The 19,271-nt window shown below is 44.5% G+C and overlaps 2 protein-coding genes across 4 annotated transcripts; one reads left to right on the top strand and one right to left on the bottom strand.

The window, feature by feature from the left end:
* Positions 1–1,890: 1,890 nt before the first annotated feature.
* Positions 1,891–5,330, bottom strand: LOC142896450 (uncharacterized). The gene is made up of 9 exons (XM_076038124.1): positions 5,266–5,330; positions 5,102–5,191; positions 4,879–5,009; positions 4,381–4,547; positions 3,870–3,959; positions 3,580–3,745; positions 3,365–3,490; positions 2,304–2,975; positions 1,891–2,212 (listed from the first exon to the last, which is right to left on the bottom strand). The coding sequence occupies exons 1-9, from the start codon at positions 5,324–5,326 to the stop codon at positions 2,168–2,170; spliced, it is 1,548 nt and encodes a 515-aa protein (XP_075894239.1). The 5' UTR covers positions 5,327–5,330; the 3' UTR covers positions 1,891–2,167.
* A 2,126-nt stretch (positions 5,331–7,456) lies between these two features.
* Positions 7,457–19,189, top strand: tbc1d2b (TBC1 domain family, member 2B). 3 transcript variants are annotated; one of them, XR_012928362.1, is made up of 14 exons: positions 7,457–7,883; positions 9,252–9,402; positions 10,905–11,082; positions 12,175–12,335; positions 13,369–13,607; positions 14,286–14,702; positions 14,821–14,931; positions 15,073–15,269; positions 15,772–16,266; positions 16,360–16,477; positions 16,655–16,840; positions 16,987–17,108; positions 17,241–18,701; positions 18,737–19,189. XR_012928362.1 is itself a non-coding variant. In XM_076038213.1 (13 exons), the coding sequence occupies exons 1-13, from the start codon at positions 7,530–7,532 to the stop codon at positions 17,434–17,436; spliced, it is 2,925 nt and encodes a 974-aa protein (XP_075894328.1). In that variant the 5' UTR covers positions 7,457–7,529; the 3' UTR covers positions 17,437–19,189. The 3 variants fall into 3 exon arrangements, 2 of the variants coding, with proteins under 2 accessions (XP_075894328.1, XP_075894330.1); XM_076038213.1 differs by having other exon boundaries at positions 17,241–19,189; XM_076038215.1 differs by lacking the exon at positions 7,457–7,883 and adding an exon at positions 8,705–8,943 and having other exon boundaries at positions 17,241–19,189.
* Positions 19,190–19,271: the final 82 nt, after the last annotated feature.

The raw sequence follows: 19,271 nt of genomic DNA, 5'->3' as shown, positions 1-19,271 counted from the left end.
GGCCGCGTTTGTGTGAGAGCAGATCTGTGACACCGGGTCAGATCTATAGGTGGGCTTGATGCACAAGCCTGGGCTGACAGGCTGCCCTCCAACCCTCCACCCAGTAAAGCTTATGTAAAAAATAAGAAAGGAGAATTCATTTGGGACTTTGAATGTATTTTTTATTTTATTTGTTAAATTCATTATAATCTTTGTCTCCTCCATTCAGATATTATCTTCTGATCATTGTTGTCATCCGCGTTTCAAGCTCACGTTTGACTCATAAATCACCACATGCAAGCTGAGCGAAGCATTTTGGTTTCATTTACAGCTTCGCCATACAAGATGAGTCATCCTCAGGCCTTTGTTGTCAGGTGCAAAACATGTGACCTGCATAACTAATGCTGAGTCTGATGTATACATTGGGACATGAGCTGCAGACCGATAGGATGTGACAAAATAAAGAAGCAGGTCAACACAAAGTGTGTCAGCAAAATGCATCGACTCACATTTAGGTTTCATGATGATATTTCAGTAGAGTAAAGTATGGTGAGCTGTTATGCCTGATTAACGGAAAAGTCAATGCGGACATGCTGTATACAGGCTCTGTCAGTTATTATTTTGTACTTATTTTTGGCCAAATGACCACTGTAGTAGTTTTGACCCAAAAAAATATAACTGTAAAATTAGTTCCCAAAAAGGCCAAAAACAAATAGGCAGGCAAATATTAGATGACAATTCGCAGTTCATGCGCAAAAGAACATTATTTTTGGCTTCAGACAACTGGCAGAACTGCTGTTTTTTTTTTTATATATATATATATATATATATGCTTTTTTGCACCAACATGTCAGTTGGTCACAACCAGAGGTTATGCCCAGAACAGACCTGCAACTGTGTTTGCTGTGTTGCAGTCGTCTGGATGTCATCAAATGACAAAAACAAACAAACACGTCAGTCGATTTAGTTTTGATAAAGTGAGTCAAATATTGTGGTGTTATCAGACAAGCCACTTCATTTCTCACCTCAGTACACTTCTCTTTATAAGGGCAGCATGACACAGCCAGGGCTGCAGACAAAGGATTTGGTGGCATTGTGGGTCCCTCACAGAACATCTGTTAATTACGGCTCTGGCTGAGAAGCTTCTGGTGCAATGTGATAGTGAGCCTGTAAAGCAGCCTGCGCTGAATGCGACCAAACAGAGTGTGTAACTCATGGGAACGCATATATCACATGTTTAATTGAAACAATTTGACTTGCAGGCGTCCTGAGGTTTACCTGCAAGACTCCAGCAGACGTGAGACTAACACATGGGTGACTATATAATATAGTAAGACCTTTAGTAAGACCAGTGGAGAGCAGGCTAAATCTGCATTTCATCAATTACCCAATATCTTCTATGGTTTATTTAGGTTTTTTTAGGGCAGCAAAAAAAAGCCTCTTATCTTTTTGGAAGCTGTAAACTAAACACAGTTTTAATGAGAGTTTATGTTGCATTGGCTCTGTTGCAAATACAGTGTAAACACTAGCATGCTGTGAGCTATTTCTCTTCGGGTGTCATAAATTAGTTATGGTGTTCTAGGTGTTGCTGTTGGTGTTTGCAGAAGCCTGACACAAAAGTGATAGCCGCATGTTTTAGATCTGTTAAAGGAAGTAACTGTTTCTCCCTATACCGTGAAACCTCATTGCCTTCTATGTGGAAGAAAACCACAGGCATAAGTTGTTTTATGATTAAGTTGAGCAAGTCAAACCGGCAGCTGTGCAGATGAAGAGCAGCAGATAAGACTGATCTTCACCTTTAACATGCCCGCTGCTGTTGTGTTCAGAGGTTTGAAATGGGTTGTGAGGAGTTATGTTTCCTGTGAATGAAGCGCTGTGGAGGTGTCTTCAAACAAAGCAGCACAAGTGCAACCTCTTGTAAACACTTATTTAATTAAGATAACATCAGAGAATTGTTTTTGATCAGACAGCGTATGTTCTCTCTAGCACCTGACTTTACTGTACATATGAAAAATAGAATTAAAAAATATTAAATAAATAACTTGCAGGTGACACTGCAAACCACCTGGGGAAAAAAAAACATATACATGGATTTATCAAAAGCGTCCACAGTTGGCACCACTTTAGTGTCAGAGTAAAATATATTAAATTAAAAAAAAAATCCTCCAGTTGCTCTGTAAGGTCTTCATTATTTTTTTTCGGTTTTGGGGAACAGCCACTTCCATTTCTCATTCTGCGGAGATAAACGAAATGAGCTTATTATCACCATTGCCAGCAACACGCACACACAAAGTGATACACAAACAACCGAAGAGCTGGCTGACCTTTGACACCCAGGACGAGCGCTTGTGTTTGGGTCTGACGTCCTCCACTGGCTCGTAGGTGTCGCTGCCGTCCTCGGGCTGGGCCGCCTCCTCTCGGCCCCGAGTCGGCTGGCAGGCGCCGACGTGCTTGACCTCGGCGTACACCGAGTCCTCTTGCTGCCGCTGAGCCTCGGACGCACGTGCGGCGTTCGGGCTGCCCGGCCTGCCGGCGAGGTAGTACACGGCTCCGTCGCTCACGTTTTCCCAGCTGCCCCTGCTGTCGCTGCTGCTGCTGCTGCACGAGTCCAACCAGTCAGGCTGCTGCCGCCGGTCGTAGCCGTACATCTGGCTGACGGGCCGCGGGTTCCGTCTGGGCGGCGTGCCGGGGCTCGACCTCAGCCTGTAAGACTGCTCGCTGTCCAGCATCGGCAGAGACCTGGTCTTGCTGTCCAGCAGGCCCAGTTTGGAGTAGACAGTCTGCGGCGCAGCAGGGAGGGGGGCGTACGTACTCCCCGCACTCCCGGCCTGGGCCGCCGATCGCCCCTGTTTGTGCTCAAGGATCTTTTTCTGACAGTTGTAAGGCGTCCTCTTGGGAGCTTTCTTCCTGAGCTGAGCGTACAAGACCCCGTCCTGATTGCTGAGGATGCCGCCGTCGAGGTTCCTGGTCCGCAGCGGCAGAGGAGGCGCTTCCTCCTGTGAAATAAAAAAAAGAGAGACGGTTGGCAAAATTGTTTTTTAAAGGTGTATTGAGGAGCATTTTTTTTTTTAAAAAAGGTGCCATGTTGTAGCCACTTTCAGGTGGATATGTTTTATCCTGGAGACCAGCAGAGAGCCTTGCATCTTAAAGTATCCCACAATCTTTGCATATCTAAAAAAAAATGTATATTCAACCCTTTGTTTAGAGCCTGCAGAAAAAAATAAAATATTTTTGGCTTCTGTCTAAAATGTACATATTGTCCGTTCTTTGATTATGGTCAAGAAAGGACGCACCTTTCTCAGTTCTGGGGAGCTCATTGGCAAACTTGACATATTGCCTTGGTAATGAGTTTTGCGAAACACCAAACCATTTAAATGACACCCACCGTTAGTGTCCTGTTAGTCCTTGGTGGCCGTGAAGGCGGTTGCTCCAAAACCAAGTTCCTCACAGCACTGGCAGGCTTTTCTTCAGGACCAACCTGGATGATATCATACAGCTCTTCACTCAGTGCCTGCCAGAGCAAAACACCAGTTGAACCCTCTTTCTTCACCAGTGCCGCTCAGTAAAAAGAAACTGATTTTTATTTTATTTTTATCTTACCTCAAAACACGAGGTCGTAAGCCGTTCTCCAAATGGCTGAATGGCGGTCGTCTTGTAGTATCCGATGAGATCAGGCACCGTGTCGTGAACTCTGTTGTCTCCATAAAACAAAAACTGTCCTGATTTGCTTTGGTTGATCACAAAGTGTCGACACCGATCTCTGCCTCTGCAACAAGGAAACACAGCTCGTTGAAGCGTTTTTATAATCACTGATAATCATTCATGTGAGATCCATTGATAAACATCCTCGACTGAGACAGACTCATCTGATTTGAGTTCAGCCGACTCACTTGTAAGACAGAATGTAACCGATGGATTTATTGCTGAGGCGGATCAGGAAACATCCCAACTCTTTTTCATGCAGTATTTTTTCAGCATCCCTGAAGAAGGCGTAAGGGTCATTAGGACACAAAGTCTCCCAAACATTTCACAGAGTCTCATTCAAATTCTATACAACATGATTCACTTTCCATGGTCTTGCAGCACGTGTTTTACTGTATATGATGTGTAGGTGTTTTCTCTCCAGATGTGGTGTGTGAGTAGGTGAGAAAAAGTGTTTGTCACAAAGACATTTTCCAGCAGAAAAAGACGATCAGCAGTCTTTTGGATACAAAAAAAAAGTATCTACAAGCAGTGCTGAACTATCTCACGTCAGTATTCTTGCCTTGGAAGTAAATGGGTTTTTTTTCACAGAGCCAGAATTTATTATTATTATTATTATTATTATTATTATTATTATTATTATTATTATTATTTATTTATTTTTTATTTATTTATTTATTTTTTTTAACAAAAACTTACTTCCTTGTGATGAAACCAAGGAACCATGTGGGAAAGAGGCCGTTTTGGACGATCAGTGGCACTTGAGTGTCTAAAAACCAATTTTTAGTCAGTTCTCTCAGCCTTTCTTCAGTCCCTTCAACATGAGAATCCACCAGTGGGTCCCGTTCCTCCATCCTCGCTTGGCCCTTAAAACAGAAAACCACAGATCCACTGAAGATGACAAGCCAAACTCTGGAGAACTAAGCTGTAAGACTGTATTTAATCTTTGTTGATTTGTTTATTTTCCCATCATCAGCTCTGATGATGATCTGGTTGTACATTTTACATATAGACAAATATTTATTATCACCTGTTTTCAAATCTATTTACCAATATGCAATATAAACAAGAAAATGCACAATTCACAATTCTAAAATTAAAAATGACTTTGGTGACTCTGAAATTACTGTTGTCAGGCAAAGCATTTCTTTGCGCGCATAGTTACTTAACATAGAACAATATAACACTAGCGATTACCTTGAAGCAAAAAGTCAGACAGGTCCTGAAACAATGTAATTGATTCTTTGCCCTTGTCCCTGAGAAGCTGCTGGTCTTCTCACATTTAGGTCTCTGCGATCTGCACACTTCACAGAAGCTCCATTCACTCTCTGGAGAAATGTTAACATTTATATTCAGTCATAAATTCAGTTTCATTTTAATCACAAACTGACTTATTTCATAGTGGAGATGTCGAACTTACCTTTTCTTGAGAAAGCCAGTGTGCAATTTGAGCCCTTTGTCATCTCAGCAAGTGCTAAAATGTCTCCCCGCACATCTAAGCAGACACTAACTGAGGGGAGTACGAGACAACATCAAAGATATAGACACATGACATTTAGAATTACACAAGTTTTTCCGCCCTACTTGGAACGTAGGCAGTGTCTAGGCATGACGCTCGCTTGAGGCTCACACAGCTCATTTGCATGACAAAGGCGACTTCCTGAAGAGAAAATGGAAAGTAAGCTGCACAGAAACTGAGGTTCATGTGCGAGAGGAGATGTTTTTACCCACAGACTGTCTGGTTACCGAGAGACAAGCTTGCGTCAGAGGATCTTCTGTGTTTTCTGGACTGGGTCTGATGATGCAGGGGCCTCATGCCTGAAAGGAAGGAAACAGTTTGGAAGAATCTCTATGTTTGTGTGAGATTATTGAGGTTGTAAACAAACACCAAGGTGGGATGTTTCGACAACTCATTTACCCCATTGCCCCCAAGTCACTGTGAATCACCTTCTCTGGTTAGCCCTGGGGGTGAACAGTAGAAACTGTCTGGGGTGGGGGAACAATACCTGACCAGAGAGACTGCGTCACGCTGAGTCGGCTTCAACAGCAGTGTCCCTCATTTTAATACAGTGAGAGAAACAACCAAATTCCCATTTGTCAACCGTTTCCAGCCGCTCAAAGTCGTCTTTGAAAATCACGTTACCCTACATTTTCTCCACCTCATTTTCCATACAGTTGATAGTACAGTGTCATTATCCATGTTCCACGTATGACTAAGTTAGGCTGCAGCCCCGGCCTACAATTTGAACATCGGTTCATGCCTCTCTGAGTCATACTGTGCTCCTCTGGGGGTGTGCAGAGGCTCCTTGCCCTATTATATTACCGGGTAATGTTAATCACATTGTCGATGCAAATAAAGAAATGCATGTGAACCTTAAAATAAAAAATGTATTTAATCCATTTGTGACAAATTTTTTTTAGTTGTAACCGAAACAAGGTTATTGTTTTTGTTTTCTCAAAAGACACTTGTGTAAGTGGGATGTTGAACTTGAAAGGTCAAAAGTCAGTTGGAGTTGCATCACTTTTCCCTTAAACCACTTAAAGGGCATCTAACCAACTCCACCACATTGTAAGTCAAAGTTGAGACTAAAATAGTCAGAGATCAAAACAAATAAGCGTCTTGTGTTCTATTCATGTTTTAATAAACACATTATGTTTCCTTTCTATCTCTTCAATGACAATAGAAGGAAATGACCAAGTCGAGCAGCGGTTGCATGCTGTTTACTCTCTGATGCCCACCACTTTTCCAATTTGGCCCACATGAAACTGAAAGAAAACAAGAGAGGAGATCCTCCTTCAGCTTCTCATACATTAGACGTAGTTTCCGAGAAAGTTATTGGAACTGCGCTTTTTCTCTCTTTCTCTCACTCAATATTTTTCACCTTGTGCCACCGTCATCTGCATACCCGTAGCTTAAGACTTTGTGGGGACTGTTTTAAAGCGTGTAATGATAGATTTGTTACTTAGTTTGTTAATTTTTACCCACGAGGGAAAATTCTTTTTGCAGGTTTTAAACACGTTATTTTTCGTTGTCGTCACAGCAGCTGAGGTACTTCATGCGATAAATAGGATGTCAGAAAAAAAATATTGCTCCATTTTTGAATGAATTAACAATGTTTAAACATTCAATTGATGGTTACAGACGTGTATTTCTCCCACTCGGGGCAAGTTTAAAGGATTAAATCACACACTGTTTTTGGTTGACAAATTCACTAATAAAATAAGGATGGTTCATTGAGTAGCACTAAGCCCTTACAATAAAATCGTAAGCAGGTCAGCATTAGAGGAGGTGACCATGTTACAGCATAGCAGCACCCTGGAAGGTGGATCTGCTCTGGGTGTTTGTGATTTTGCCCTGGCATCGCTGCTCCAACTAGAGCTTTTTCAAATAAACGTTCCAATGCTTTGATGTAACTACATCTTACACAACAACATACCGTTAAAATAGTTTAGAAAATAATTTCCCACATGCCCGTGTGTCTTCTTAGGCAAAAAAATGTCTTCAGATTGAGGACTTGTCTTCTTGTGGCCCATTTAGTCAAGCTAATCACACTATTTTAAGCTTCTTCTTCTTTTTTTTTTTTTTAGGACGCTTTCTAAATAATAAGAACACAAATCGGTAGCTATGTTCGCTGTCATACTGAGAGCTGTCAACAAGTGCAGCTGGCGCTACCAACAAGCGGGTTCCACCTGGCGGCAAGCCGCCGCCACTACACCCTCGCTCCGCTTCACCACGTCACCGTTCCGATAAACTACATCTCCCACGCTTCCTCATCCAGGAGCCAGGCGAGTCATGCGGATGGAAACGGCAGCGCGCATCCGGCACGAAGAATAAAGTTCGCGGAAAGATGCACGACGAGGAGGATGGAAGCGATGCAAACTCCTGCGCCGCGGCGGCGGCGCCGCGGGTCGTGGCCTCCAGGTCCGTGGACTTGCCGGACACGGAGGGGGCCAAGGAGCAGCAGGCGTCCAAGCTGTGCGGCTACTTGAACAAGTTCTCCGGCATGGGGCCCCTCAGGGGCTACAAGCCGAGGTGGTTCGTGTACGATCCGAGGAAGTGTTACTTGTACTACTTCAAGACTCCCCAGGATGCGCTGCCGCTCGGCCACATCGAGGTCGGCAACGCCTGCTTCAGCTACGACGTGGAGGGCGAAGAGGGCCAGTTCGACATCCGTGCCGACGGCAAGGAGTTCTTGCTCAAGGTAGGAACTTTATTTATATATATTTTTTCTTTTTCCTCCTGGTTCCGGCGTGTGGCGGTCGCTGTCACATTCGCTACTTCCTTTCTTACCCGTGGGAACGCAGACACACCCATTCCAACGTGACTGTTTTAGTTCAAGAATAGTTTTTGTTTGTTTGTTTGTTTGTTTTTTTATGGTCTAATTCTCCATTTGCCCCACCGCTTATTTCGCTTTCGTCGACGCTGGTGACTCCCGATTAGTCAGCACGGGTTCCTTTCTGTTTGATTGCATCCAAGCAGCTCACTGTTTACATGTGGACTGTGATTTCAAGGCTGTGCCCTCATCATCATCATCATCAGCTGGCACGTCTGACTGCTGCTGGGTGGCTGGCAGCATGTGTCACATGATCGGTTTTCTCGGTTGTCATGTGACCGCGGCTGGTGCCAAGGCAGGTGCATCTGTTTTTTTTTTTTTTTTTTAAGTCAAGCCAGACTGTGGCGTCATCAAGGGGTTTTATTTAGCAAACGACTTTACCAGATTGCCTGAGCCGTAGGATGGAACTGAGAGTGAAACCAGGCCCTGCTCTCATTCACATGACACAGGCGAACCTAAATTTCACAAAGAAAAATGTGTAAGGAACACAGCACAGGGTCCAGTGTGAGCATTTTTTTTTACATTAGAGAACAGGAAAAATAGCCTACACATGTATGCTCTGACTTTAAGATGACTTCTAATGGGTCACATTTAAACTTTTTGTTTAAAAGTAACTTGTTCTAGGTGTACAGGTACACACCACGGCGTTTAAAAAACAACAAAAAACCCTGTGTAATTTTTTTTTCAATTAATTGCGACTAATTTAATTTAATCGATTAAACTCTTAATTGACAATTAATCGATAATCGATTAATTGTTAACAATCCCGAATGCAGGGGTATCCCAAAGTTTTGACACAGTGCCGCAGCAGTCAGCCCTCACAGCAAGAAGGTTGAGGGTTCGACTTCTGGGTCTTCTGTTTGGAGTTTGCAGGTCCTCGCTGTGTCTGTGGTGGTTCTCTGTGGTTTCCTCCTACTGTCCGTAAAAGGTACACAAATTGAAGTCATTGTGTGGTATTTAGTAGCATCTTATCACGTTGCATACATTAATGGCCACTGCCGCCTTGTTTGCTTAGCTTTCAGATAATAAACTGCAATCAGGTTGGTCTTCCGCATGACTTGTCTTACAGAACAGTGTGGTGCGCAAACAGAAATACTGAAGTTGCTTTCTACTAAATCCTCCGCGCTTGAGTCTTTAAACTCAACGGCTCTTTCACGATTTCAAAGTTTTGTTGCTTCTCTGATCGCTCTCTGACTCCGACTCTGTCTGACTTGTCATGCGCATTTGCATTTGCAGGCCCCCACCAGGCAGGTGATGCATTACTGGCTGCAGCAGCTGCAGCAGAAACGTTGGGAGTACAGCAACACCCGAGGCACAGGTCACAGAGACAGCTGGAGCTCCCCGACCTTAGCCTTCCCCCCTACTGGTCTCGTGGCCAAAGAAAATGGTAAAAAAAACAACAACAACACACACACGCAGTACTGTGCAGTTTGTACCGTCATTGCCATTGATGTCCACACCAGGTGTAATCCAACACCTCTGTTGGATTGATAAAAACATGCAGTACAAGATATGCTGATTTGATTGAGAAGTTACCAACTGTCTGCAGGGTGAAAGTAGGGGAGGGGGGGGGGTGCTAAACTTGGGTTTGACCCGCAGCAACAGGGACATATGCATGCCTTTATAATTTAAAGGCATGCAGCAAAAGTGCCAGAAGCGTCATCATGATCATCGATCATCACACTGAGAACAAGGGCAGTCTGTTCACATTGTTTTCAGGATTATAATAAGCTTTTTTTTTTTTTAATATTTTATACCCACGCTGTGGTGAATCAAGGTGCTGACCTGTGAAGCTTGCACGGTGCGGCAGGAAGGAGATATGAGTCAAGGTTTCCATGTGTTGAGGAGCCGAGTTACAGTCTGGGATGAGGCTGTTGGGAGTCAGTTTCCTCAAAAATCTCACCGGCGTGACAGTCACAGGTTGCCACAGCATTGTGTCAGCCACTCCCAACATCCCAGCTGTGTATGTTGTACAGCATTATCTGGGCATTGTGTACATCCAACGGCCCAGTGTGTAAGATTTAGCAGCATCATATGATAAGATGAGAAGATGAGAAGATGAGAAGATGAGAAGCCACCAGGTCCTTAGCAGATCCGTGTTCTCTCGTCAACGAAAAGCATCCCTGCTTTTTGAAATTCCATTTTAGGGAAATCAATCTCTTCTAATTTTTTATATCGGGGTGTTACCTGAAACTTCATACAACAACATTTATATTTCTTTAGCAAGTCTGAGAGAAACCACTTTTAGAAAACAGGCTTAATATCTACCATCTTCTATATTTTTTCATCCTCTCTTTTTAAAAACACGCAGTTCTGTTCTGCAGTCCAGTCCTGGATAACTCTGGTATTTCCCCGTAACAGCAAGGAGGACATTCAAGTTCAGTGTGACTCAGCTTATCTTTTTCAGCGTTAATAATTGTCGAGTCAAACGCCTCCAGGCCCTTGGGGCTCTGTGTGACATGTTACAGTTTCTCAGCTGAGGTTAAGATATTTTGTTTTTTCCCAGCATGGGTGGATGCTTTAATCGTCTTTTCAACTTCCAAACATTAACTTTATTAGCAGCTGCCGGTTTTTGTTGTGAGTCTGCATGTTTTTAAGATGAACCAAAAAAAAAAAAGAAGCAACATCCGGCTTGAGTTTGTTTTAGAAATGTTTTTATTGTGCAGTTATGGATTCCAGAGAGCTGCTTAAAGCCACAGACTTCCATTCTGCCGTAAACAAGGAGCGTTCTGCGGTGACTAAATTAAATATCCGCTTTACTTTGAAATCCACCGGGACGACGCACATAAACACACACACACTCGGTCAGCTGTGACCAGTGAACACCTATATATAGACACAAGCGCTGCGTGTTTGTGCTTGTGATTAACTGGCACGTTTGATTTGCAGACGCGTTCTTGGGCGAGAAGCTGAGTGACAGCATGGAGACCATCCGCAGCGACTTTGCCCTGGACTTGGAGGCAGATGGCGCCGGCGGGATGGTGGGGATCCAGTCCGCCAGGGGGAGCATCACAGCGTCCACCAACCCCCTCAACTTCTCCCTCAGAAACTTTGGCACAGAAATCAGGTTTGGCCCGCACACAGTAACTCTGCAGCGACCCCTCAGTTGAAAAAAGGAAAAACACTGTAACCAAATGTATGCCAAACAGGCATCTTGTTTTTCCCTCTGTGTGTTTTTACTGGCGAAACAAAGCACTCATTCTGATTGCCAGATAGTTGTGCGTGTTGTCATTAACATTTGCCATCATTGGCCACACAACGCTTCCACTTGCAGGAGGGATGCAGCGTCCTGCTGTCTAGCATGGTTTGGAATGTCCTTTGTGTGCTCCAATGTGTTCTACGCTGTGGAATCTTGGCAGCGCGATTCCAAACCCTGCCTGTTTGACCTGCGAACCCCCCCTCCCCCGTATCACGCATGTTTTTTTTTTATTCAACCCAGGCACACAGAAGTGGCCTCGCAAGATAAGATATCCAGCAAGTTCGATAGATTTCCAGCATCTTTAACCCTGTGTTTGTAGCTTCTCACAGAAACACAATGTTTTGGAGGAGATCAGTGCCATGACAAACACAAAAGAAAGTAAAGCACTGATTTTCTTATTTCTGTGGCGTTCACTGACAGGCAGGTGAAACAAAATGATGGTTAGAAAAAAAAAAAAAAAAAAGAAAAGAGACATTTCGGAGAGTTGTGAGTCCTTTTTGTTTTTTTTTTTCTACTCTTGTTTGTTTTTTTTGTTTTTTTTCGACAGTTGAAAAATAAGTCTTAGGCCGAAAGCAGGTCTTCGCTGCAGCATTTTAACTTTGTCTCTAAACAGACTTTACATAACTATATGTGGTATATGTACAATATATCACATACAACTATCTATAGGTGATTCAAACTAACTTAACCAGATGATTCAAGGAGTTGCTTTTCTTGACAAATGTGCGACGGTTGATGTGACACCCCGGCTCGAGGCGAGAGTCACAGATGTTTTTTGCGTGATCTGCGAGGACACGTGACAACCACAAGGCTGCGTACGTTCCTCTGCTTCTTTTTCTTTTTTTTTTAGCCTTTGTGTTTTTTTTTTCTGGCTTCGTGGGTTTGTTTTATTTTAGATTTTATTTTTCCATTCTACAAAGTTGCAGCTGCATGACATGACATGCTGTGCTGCTCTGTCAGGAACTCCATGTCTTATCTGCGAGCGGGGAGAGGAGGCGAGAACAGGCGCAGTGTGTTTTACACCGGCAACAACCTCAGCAACAGCGCGGAGGAGTGGGAGCTGGTGGACCCTCCATCCAAGGACTTCCCAGAACAGAAGAACCCCACCGACGCGCACAGAAGTATGTCCCCTCCCTGCTGCCTCACTCAGTGTCTGTTTTTGTCCAGTGTGTGGGATCAAGTTGTTCTTATCCGATGCAAGAGAAAGGCGAAGAGGAAGCACTCGCTGAGAAAGTGACAGAACAACAGTTTTTTCTTTTATGTAATTATTTTTGTTGTAAGCTAAGAAAGAGTGTGTACTAATGTGCAAGCCTTTATTTTACTTTGGCGGTTCCGTATTGTGCAGTGTTTCACTGGTGCATCTGAAACCTGTCAGCAAGCCCTCGGAAACGATGATGAAAATATTAGTCTTATAATAATAATAATAATAATAATAATAAACTTTTATTTGTACAGCGCTAAATCACAGCCAAAGGCGTCTCAAAGCGCTTTATACAATCAGAGAGAACCAACCGGGTTAAAATATTAGTCTTCATTGAAGGAAGTCTCTATGTGCGGAAACTCTCAGTGGTTCAGGTTGATACATATATATGTATATATATATATATATATATGTATATATGTGTGTATAAAAAAAAACTTGTTTAAAACTTATAATGGTGTTGATTTTAATTTGCCAAGTAACAAACTGAATTAAATTGAATTTCTTCTTAACAAGTTTGATCCGACTCACTGGGAAAGTCATCATCATCCAATAAAGCATCACATTCCACTACTTAAATTATTCAGTTTGTTCATTGATGCAAGTAAATAGCTCTAATGTGACATCTCAATTAAGACATAATCGTGTGCTTTACGTTGTTCTGTTTTTTTGTGAAATGGTAAATTTGAAAATGCATGGACCGCAGCGATAATTCTATTTTAGCATTCATTTCTACTTGTACTTACTGGTGTGTTAATCATTACAGAAACTTCACTATATGACTATATGACAGATTTTGGTTATTACCAATGTCGTTAATTCAGGGCAGCTGTGACCTAATCCTTACCTTGGGTGCATAATCCCCAAAGACATTTCTCCAAATATAAAAAGCGGGGTCACATTTTTAATTGCATTCTAAACACGAAAAGTAACACGAAACTCCTCCTTTTCAGATTCCTTCGGATCAGCGTTTACTTTTGACTTTGGGCGCAGCTCGTCGCGTGCCAAGAGGCCTCAGCTCCGGGACATGATGGGCTCGGGGAGGTTTGGCCGCAGCGCCGACAGCTCGGCCGCCGAGTCCAACGGCGGCAAAACGGCAGAGATGCAGCTTCGCCTGCAGAGCCAGCAGGAGGAGCTGGGCCGCATGCAGCAGGAACAGGCCAAGCTCAGAGAGGAGCTGGCCAGTCAGAAGGTGCGCTCAGTCCTGCCGTGTGTCACTGCATCACAACCAATCCAAACTGAAGTTTAACTTGGTGTGATTTGCACTTTTTTGATGGGACGTGGAGGTTGTTGACAGGTTGGAGACCCATTTTGGTTGTCAGAACATATTAGGGTAGGAGGTTTTGCACAACATTCAGTTGTCAATTTGAAAGAACATGCAACATGTTGTCGACTCACCTTACTTAGAGTAAAGTAAATTCTGTTCTAGTTCAACACACTAATGCAGAAATAATAATAATCATAATATTATGTTTGATTTGTATAGCTCTTTTCAAGAAACTCAAAGACACTTTACATAAATATGAAAATCATTAAAACATTACATTGAGATACGAACACAGGACAATTACATGAATCAGCTCACAACACAACACAGGACGTTAATCACACATTAAAAGCAATTCTATAAAGGAGGTGTTTTCAGATGAGATTTGAAAGTCTGTACAGTCATAGATGTTTTTGGGGACAGAGATAAGTTGTATCATATTTTTATGAAGTGGTAATTATTGGTTCATGCACTTGGGTTATAATAAGCCTTCCGTCTTTAATGTCGGAAACAATAAAGCTGCTCCAGACTTAACCCAGAAAAGTGGCAGCCACATAAAAGTTAAGATGCTGAACTAAACAACGACTCCTCTGACACCACCAGGAGATGGTGAGACTTCTGCAGCAGACACTGAGGACATCCCAGCGGGAGAGGCAGCCGGTGCACCATCCAGCGCCGCCTCCAAGTTCACCAGAGCAGGGCGACGGTGCAGCGGCACCCTTGGGAGAGGTGGCCCAGCTGGAGTCTGCGCTCCAGGAGAGAGACGGCCAGATCCAGTCCCTGTGTGGCCACATGGAGCGCACGCAGCTGGAGAGGGACAGCCTGCAGCAGGAGCTCAAGAGCCTGAAGATCAAAGTGGGGGAGATGAACGACCAGCTGGGGATGCTGATGGAGACCATCCAGGCCAAGGACGAGGTCATCATGAAGCTGTCTCAGGGCTCCGAGCAGAGCGGGAGTCCTAATGAGGGCGGCTCGCCCATCCCCAGCAGAGATCAAATGGAGGAGCTGGACATTCTCAAGGTTTAGTGTGACTCATCTGAAGTCTTAGATAGAAGATCACACTTAAGAGAAGAAGCCGTGCTGAGATTGGGTTTGTTTTTAAACGCTAAACTCGCCAAACTCGTTCCTCCTATTTCAGGACAGTCTTCAGGGCTACAAATCCCAGAACAAGTTCCTGAACAAAGAGATCCTGGAGCTGGCGGTGTTGCGCAGAAATGCAGAGAGCAGAGAGAAGGCTCTGGAGGCCAAGGTATTGTGTCTGCAAATGGTGCATTGCCCTTTTAACAAAAACAGGAAGTCTGCGGTGCATATGTGGAAGTCCAGCATCGTCCCCCGAAACGCAGTGACAAAGAGGACGGCGTTCCTTCTCTTCTTCTTTGTCTTGCTGCAGTACTCGGCCCTGGAGGCCAAGCTGTGCCAGGTGGAGTGCAAGTACCTGGTGCTTCTGCAGGAGGTGAAAACCCCCGTGTGCTCGTCCTCAGAACACAACATGGGCGGTGAGGTCATCTCCAGACTGCTGGAGGACGCGCTGCAGGCCGAGACCTCTGACCAGCAGGAGCACCCCGTCTTCAAGCCAAACACTGTCAGGTGGGGCATGGGGTCTTCACCAGGGGGTCTTTTACTGTTGTAGAAGGTGGGAGCAGAACTTTAAAAGTGTGTGTTTTCCAAACGTGGACAAACGTTGACGACTTTTCCCAGAGTAATCACCCAGAAAATCGAGTTTAAAGTTCCCAGTTCTCCCTCTTTTCAGGCCAATAATTCCGAGACTACAAAAGAAAGTCCAGAGTGCTCAGAAGGTTCTTCTAAAACATGTGATGAAGGTGCAACATCAAGCAACAAGAACAAGCAACAACAGTATATATAGGAGTGTTAGTCAACTTGAAAAACTTGCTCTGTGTGTCGGCGACAGCAACTGTCGGCCGCTTTGCCGTTGCTCTTCTTCCAACTCCCGCGCAGGCTCGGGCACGTCCTCTGGAATTTGTCATCCAAAATAAAAAAAAACTCCCCCCGGGCAGAAGTGATGGCATGTGGTGCCCGCAGCGAGACCTGACCCACAACAACCCTGTGTCTGCTGTGTGTTGATCCCCAGTGAGTACGACCCATACGGCTTCAAGACGGTGCCGGAGGAGGAGGAGGAGGAGGAGAAGCTGGTGGCCAAGGTGAGAGCGCTGGAGCTCAAGTCGCTGGCCATGACGGACCAGGAGGTGTCCGTGGGGGTCAAGTGGGAGAACTACCTGGCCAGCACCATGAACAGGGACCTGCTGCGCTCGCCCGAGCTCAAAGCCCTGATCCGCAGCGGGATCCCCCACGAGCACCGACCCCGGGTGTGGCGCTGGTGCGTCTCCTTCCACGTCAAGAAGTTCCGGGACAACCTGCCGCCCGACTATTACGAGACCCTGTTGAACGTGGCCCGGGACAAGCCCAACCCGGCCTCCAAGCAGATCGAGCTGGACCTGTTGCGGACCCTCCCCAACAACAAGTTCTACGCCTCCCCGAGCGCCGGCGGCATCCAGAAGCTGAGGAACGTCCTGATGGCGTTCTCCTGGAGGAACCCGGACATCGGCTACTGCCAGGGGCTCAACAGGTAGAGGAGGGGCTGCACTTCTTCTCCTTCTTCTGGTCTTTCACTTATCCCCATCGCCATCATGTTAATGTTATTTCCTGTCGTTTTGCTCAGACTGGCGGCCATCGCTCTGCTGTACCTGGACCAGGAGGACGCATTCTGGAGCCTCATCGCCATCGTGGAGGTCTTCATGCCGAGAGACTATTACACCAAGACTCTGCTCGGCTCGCAGGTGAGCGAGCTGAAGCCTCACATCGAAGTAGAGCTGAAACGATTCATCAAATCAATTCAATAAATGACTCCAGGACCTAGGACCATTGATGGATGGAGCTTTCAAAAAAGCAGCTCAACGCAGGAATGTCTTTTCTCCTCGACTCCTCTTAATTCTCAATGCTCCGTGTCACCGCAGGTGGACCAGCGGGTTTTCAGGGACCTGATGAGCGAGAAGCTGCCGAGGCTTCACGCCCACTTCGAGCAGCACAAGGTGGACTTTTCCCTCATAACCTTCAACTGGTTCCTGGTGGTGTTTGTGGACAGCGTGGTGAGCGACATCCTCTTCAAGATCTGGGATGCCTTTCTTTATGAAGGGCCAAAGGTGAGAGTCGCAGTCGCAGAGTCTTAATTTCAAAAAACTACAGTCGAGATAAATAATAAACGTCATTAGACATTGGACTGAGGAGTTGTCAGCAATGCTGATTCTTTGTTGACTTGTATGTTAAAAACTTAGTTTTTTTTACACAGATCATATTTCGCTTCGCCCTCGCTCTGTTCAAGTACAAAGAGGAGGAGTTCCTAAAACTACAAGATTCTACAGCCATCTTCAAATGTCTCAGATGCTTCACACGCACAATCCTGGATTCAAGGTACAATTACTGCCGTTTTTTTTTTTTTGGTCCTGAACAGCAGGCCTTCATACTTTACTTCCTGTACTTCCAGGTCAGAGACAGCAGGAAGTCACGCCGGCTAAATTTCTCTTGAATTTCTCTCTTCTCCAGGAAGCTGATGAGCATCGCTTTCATGGACATGAACCCCTTCCCCATGCGACAGATCCAGAACCGGCGCTCCTTCCACCTGGAGAAAGTGCGGCTGGAGCTGACGGAGCTGGAGGCCATCAGGCAGACCTTCCTGCGGGAGAGAGAGACGAGCCAGGACGGACGCAGCTTCGTCAGCGACGACGAGGAGGACAACTGAGCGGCGTCGCACCAGCCGTCTGCTGTAAAGGGAGATTTTTTTTCTTAAAGGAGTGCGAGTAGGTCTCCTATCGCGAGCTGGAACAATTGACTCTGAACCTTTTTTTGAGTGAAAGGTCTTCATCAAAACAACACAGGCCTGCCAGGCTTCTTATCAGTATTCGTGCCACCTTGTGTCATGTCTTAAACGGCTTGTCTGTCGTCTCCTTTTGTGTTGAGCAGTCAACATTGTTCACGGCTCGTTCGAACCCGTGGTGCCAAGTTCCACCTCTGCCATTCTATCATCACATGTGACTTTAGGTCTTTTGAAGGAATGTATGTTTATACTCTTCATTTCATTTGAATTTAATTGTTTTTAACCTCACAGCCCTCTTAAATATTTTTTTTCTCTCTGATTTTCAAGAACGCATCTTTTAGGGTTACTCACTTTGCGTCCACGTGCACTTGAATCATTGATGCTGAAATTGAAATTCCTCTGTGTTTGATAGCTCTTCCTGCATTTCGCACTCTACTTGTTACTGCTAAGCAGATTGTTTTAAACAACGGCTGTAAACACCACTGACCTTTTCTTTTGTTGTTGAATGAAAATTGAACTTGACATTGATTGACGCAGACAAATTTCTTATGGGGATGTTTTGATGTTTGTTGGTACTATTACTGTTTCTTCAAGGGTTTTTTTTTTCTAGCCAGACCGTTTTGTTTTTTTGTTTTTTTAAATTGGCCTTGTCCAGTTTATACACATACGTATGCAAGTTTCTTCCGGCAGACAAGAATGTATTTATAAACCTTATCCACCAGGAGGCAGCATGCCCTTTCGTGCTTGCTCCGACAAGTGCACAAACTCCACACAATGTCAGATCAAACAGTGATTCTGTATTTAAATTAAAAAGCAAAAGGCAGCGCCATGACCTTTTGTGATTTTGGACACATTATTATTATTTGCAATCTTTTCAGAGAAATATCTTTGGACATTAATACGCCAACTTCTCTGACATCCACTTACAGTTATGTACAAACGATTGAATACGTGACAGTATACGGCCACATTACTATTACAGTTTATATTGGTGGGTTTACCACTAGTAAAATAAAAACAAAGAAAGAAATCTGACAAATCTTCGCTACTATTCTATATTTCTCAAAAGAGTACAACATATTTTTTTCCTCTAGTTTTGCCACGCTTTTAATTTGATGATATATCGTTGAAATGTAATCACTTTCTCTTAATCTTCCTTGAGCTGTTTACATCAGTGCTGTTCTGCTGCTGTGTTGTCGCTGATATCGTCTTTCTCCCCTATTAGGCCAAATGTTGTCAAGTGTAAGGGTGGGGGGTGGTTCAGTTTGGTTTTTCTTCATGAGAGCAGGTCTCTCAGGAGGTCACAGTGTTCAACCTGAATGGTTCTGCAAAACCACAATCTCCCCTGTGCGTTTTATTTTCACATTGAATAAGCTACTTCTTGTCTCGTCTTTCCTGTCTGTCACTTCTTGTGTACTTGGCCGTGTGTTGCATGGAGGAGTAGTTACAAACTTGTTCACAACTTAATAGGCGCACGTCACTTTTCACATCTGAAATTCCCCCCTGGTTTCTTGTTCAGTCTTAATGGCTGCCATTTAAGCCTTTGTGCAAGTGCACTGCATGCTCCTGTAAAGACTCATCCAGCCCAAAGACTCATCCAGTGATTTGCACTTGACTGACTTCTCTCTGTCCCGTCCACACGTTTCTTAAAGCCGAACAAATAAATGAATCAAAACAACCGGCAGTCCCGTTTCCTTTCACGTCTGTCACACCTGTTGTGAGTGAGCGCCGTGCATGGCCGTCATCTTTATTGATAGCCT

Source organism: Nelusetta ayraudi, unplaced genomic scaffold, assembly GCF_046127955.1.
Source record: "Nelusetta ayraudi isolate G7.1 ecotype Tasmania unplaced genomic scaffold, CSIRO-AGI_Nayr_v1 ptg000053l, whole genome shotgun sequence".
In the NCBI taxonomy this organism is placed as follows: Eukaryota; Metazoa; Chordata; class Actinopteri; order Tetraodontiformes; family Monacanthidae; genus Nelusetta; species Nelusetta ayraudi.
Note: the sequence above shows the minus strand (reverse complement) of the source record. Positions and strands in the feature narration are given on the sequence as shown.

Coding starts and splice junctions, on each gene's coding strand:
- tbc1d2b (XM_076038213.1), top strand. CDS start 7,530: ATGCACGACGAGGAGGATGGAAGCGATGCAAACTCCTGCGCCGCGGCG. Junction 16,267..16,359: donor TACTGCCAGGGGCTCAACAG/GTAGAGGAGGGG, acceptor CGTTTTGCTCAG/ACTGGCGGCCATCGCTCTGC. Junction 17,109..17,240: donor CGCACAATCCTGGATTCAAG/GTACAATTACTG, acceptor TCTCTTCTCCAG/GAAGCTGATGAGCATCGCTT.
- LOC142896450 (XM_076038124.1), bottom strand. CDS start 5,326: ATGCAAATGAGCTGTGTGAGCCTCAAGCGAGCGTCATGCCTAGACACT. Junction 3,960..4,380: donor CTTGGTTTCATCACAAGGAA/GTAAGTTTTTGT, acceptor CGCCTTCTTCAG/GGATGCTGAAAAAATACTGC. Junction 3,491..3,579: donor TTACGACCTCGTGTTTTGAG/GTAAGATAAAAA, acceptor TTGCTCTGGCAG/GCACTGAGTGAAGAGCTGTA.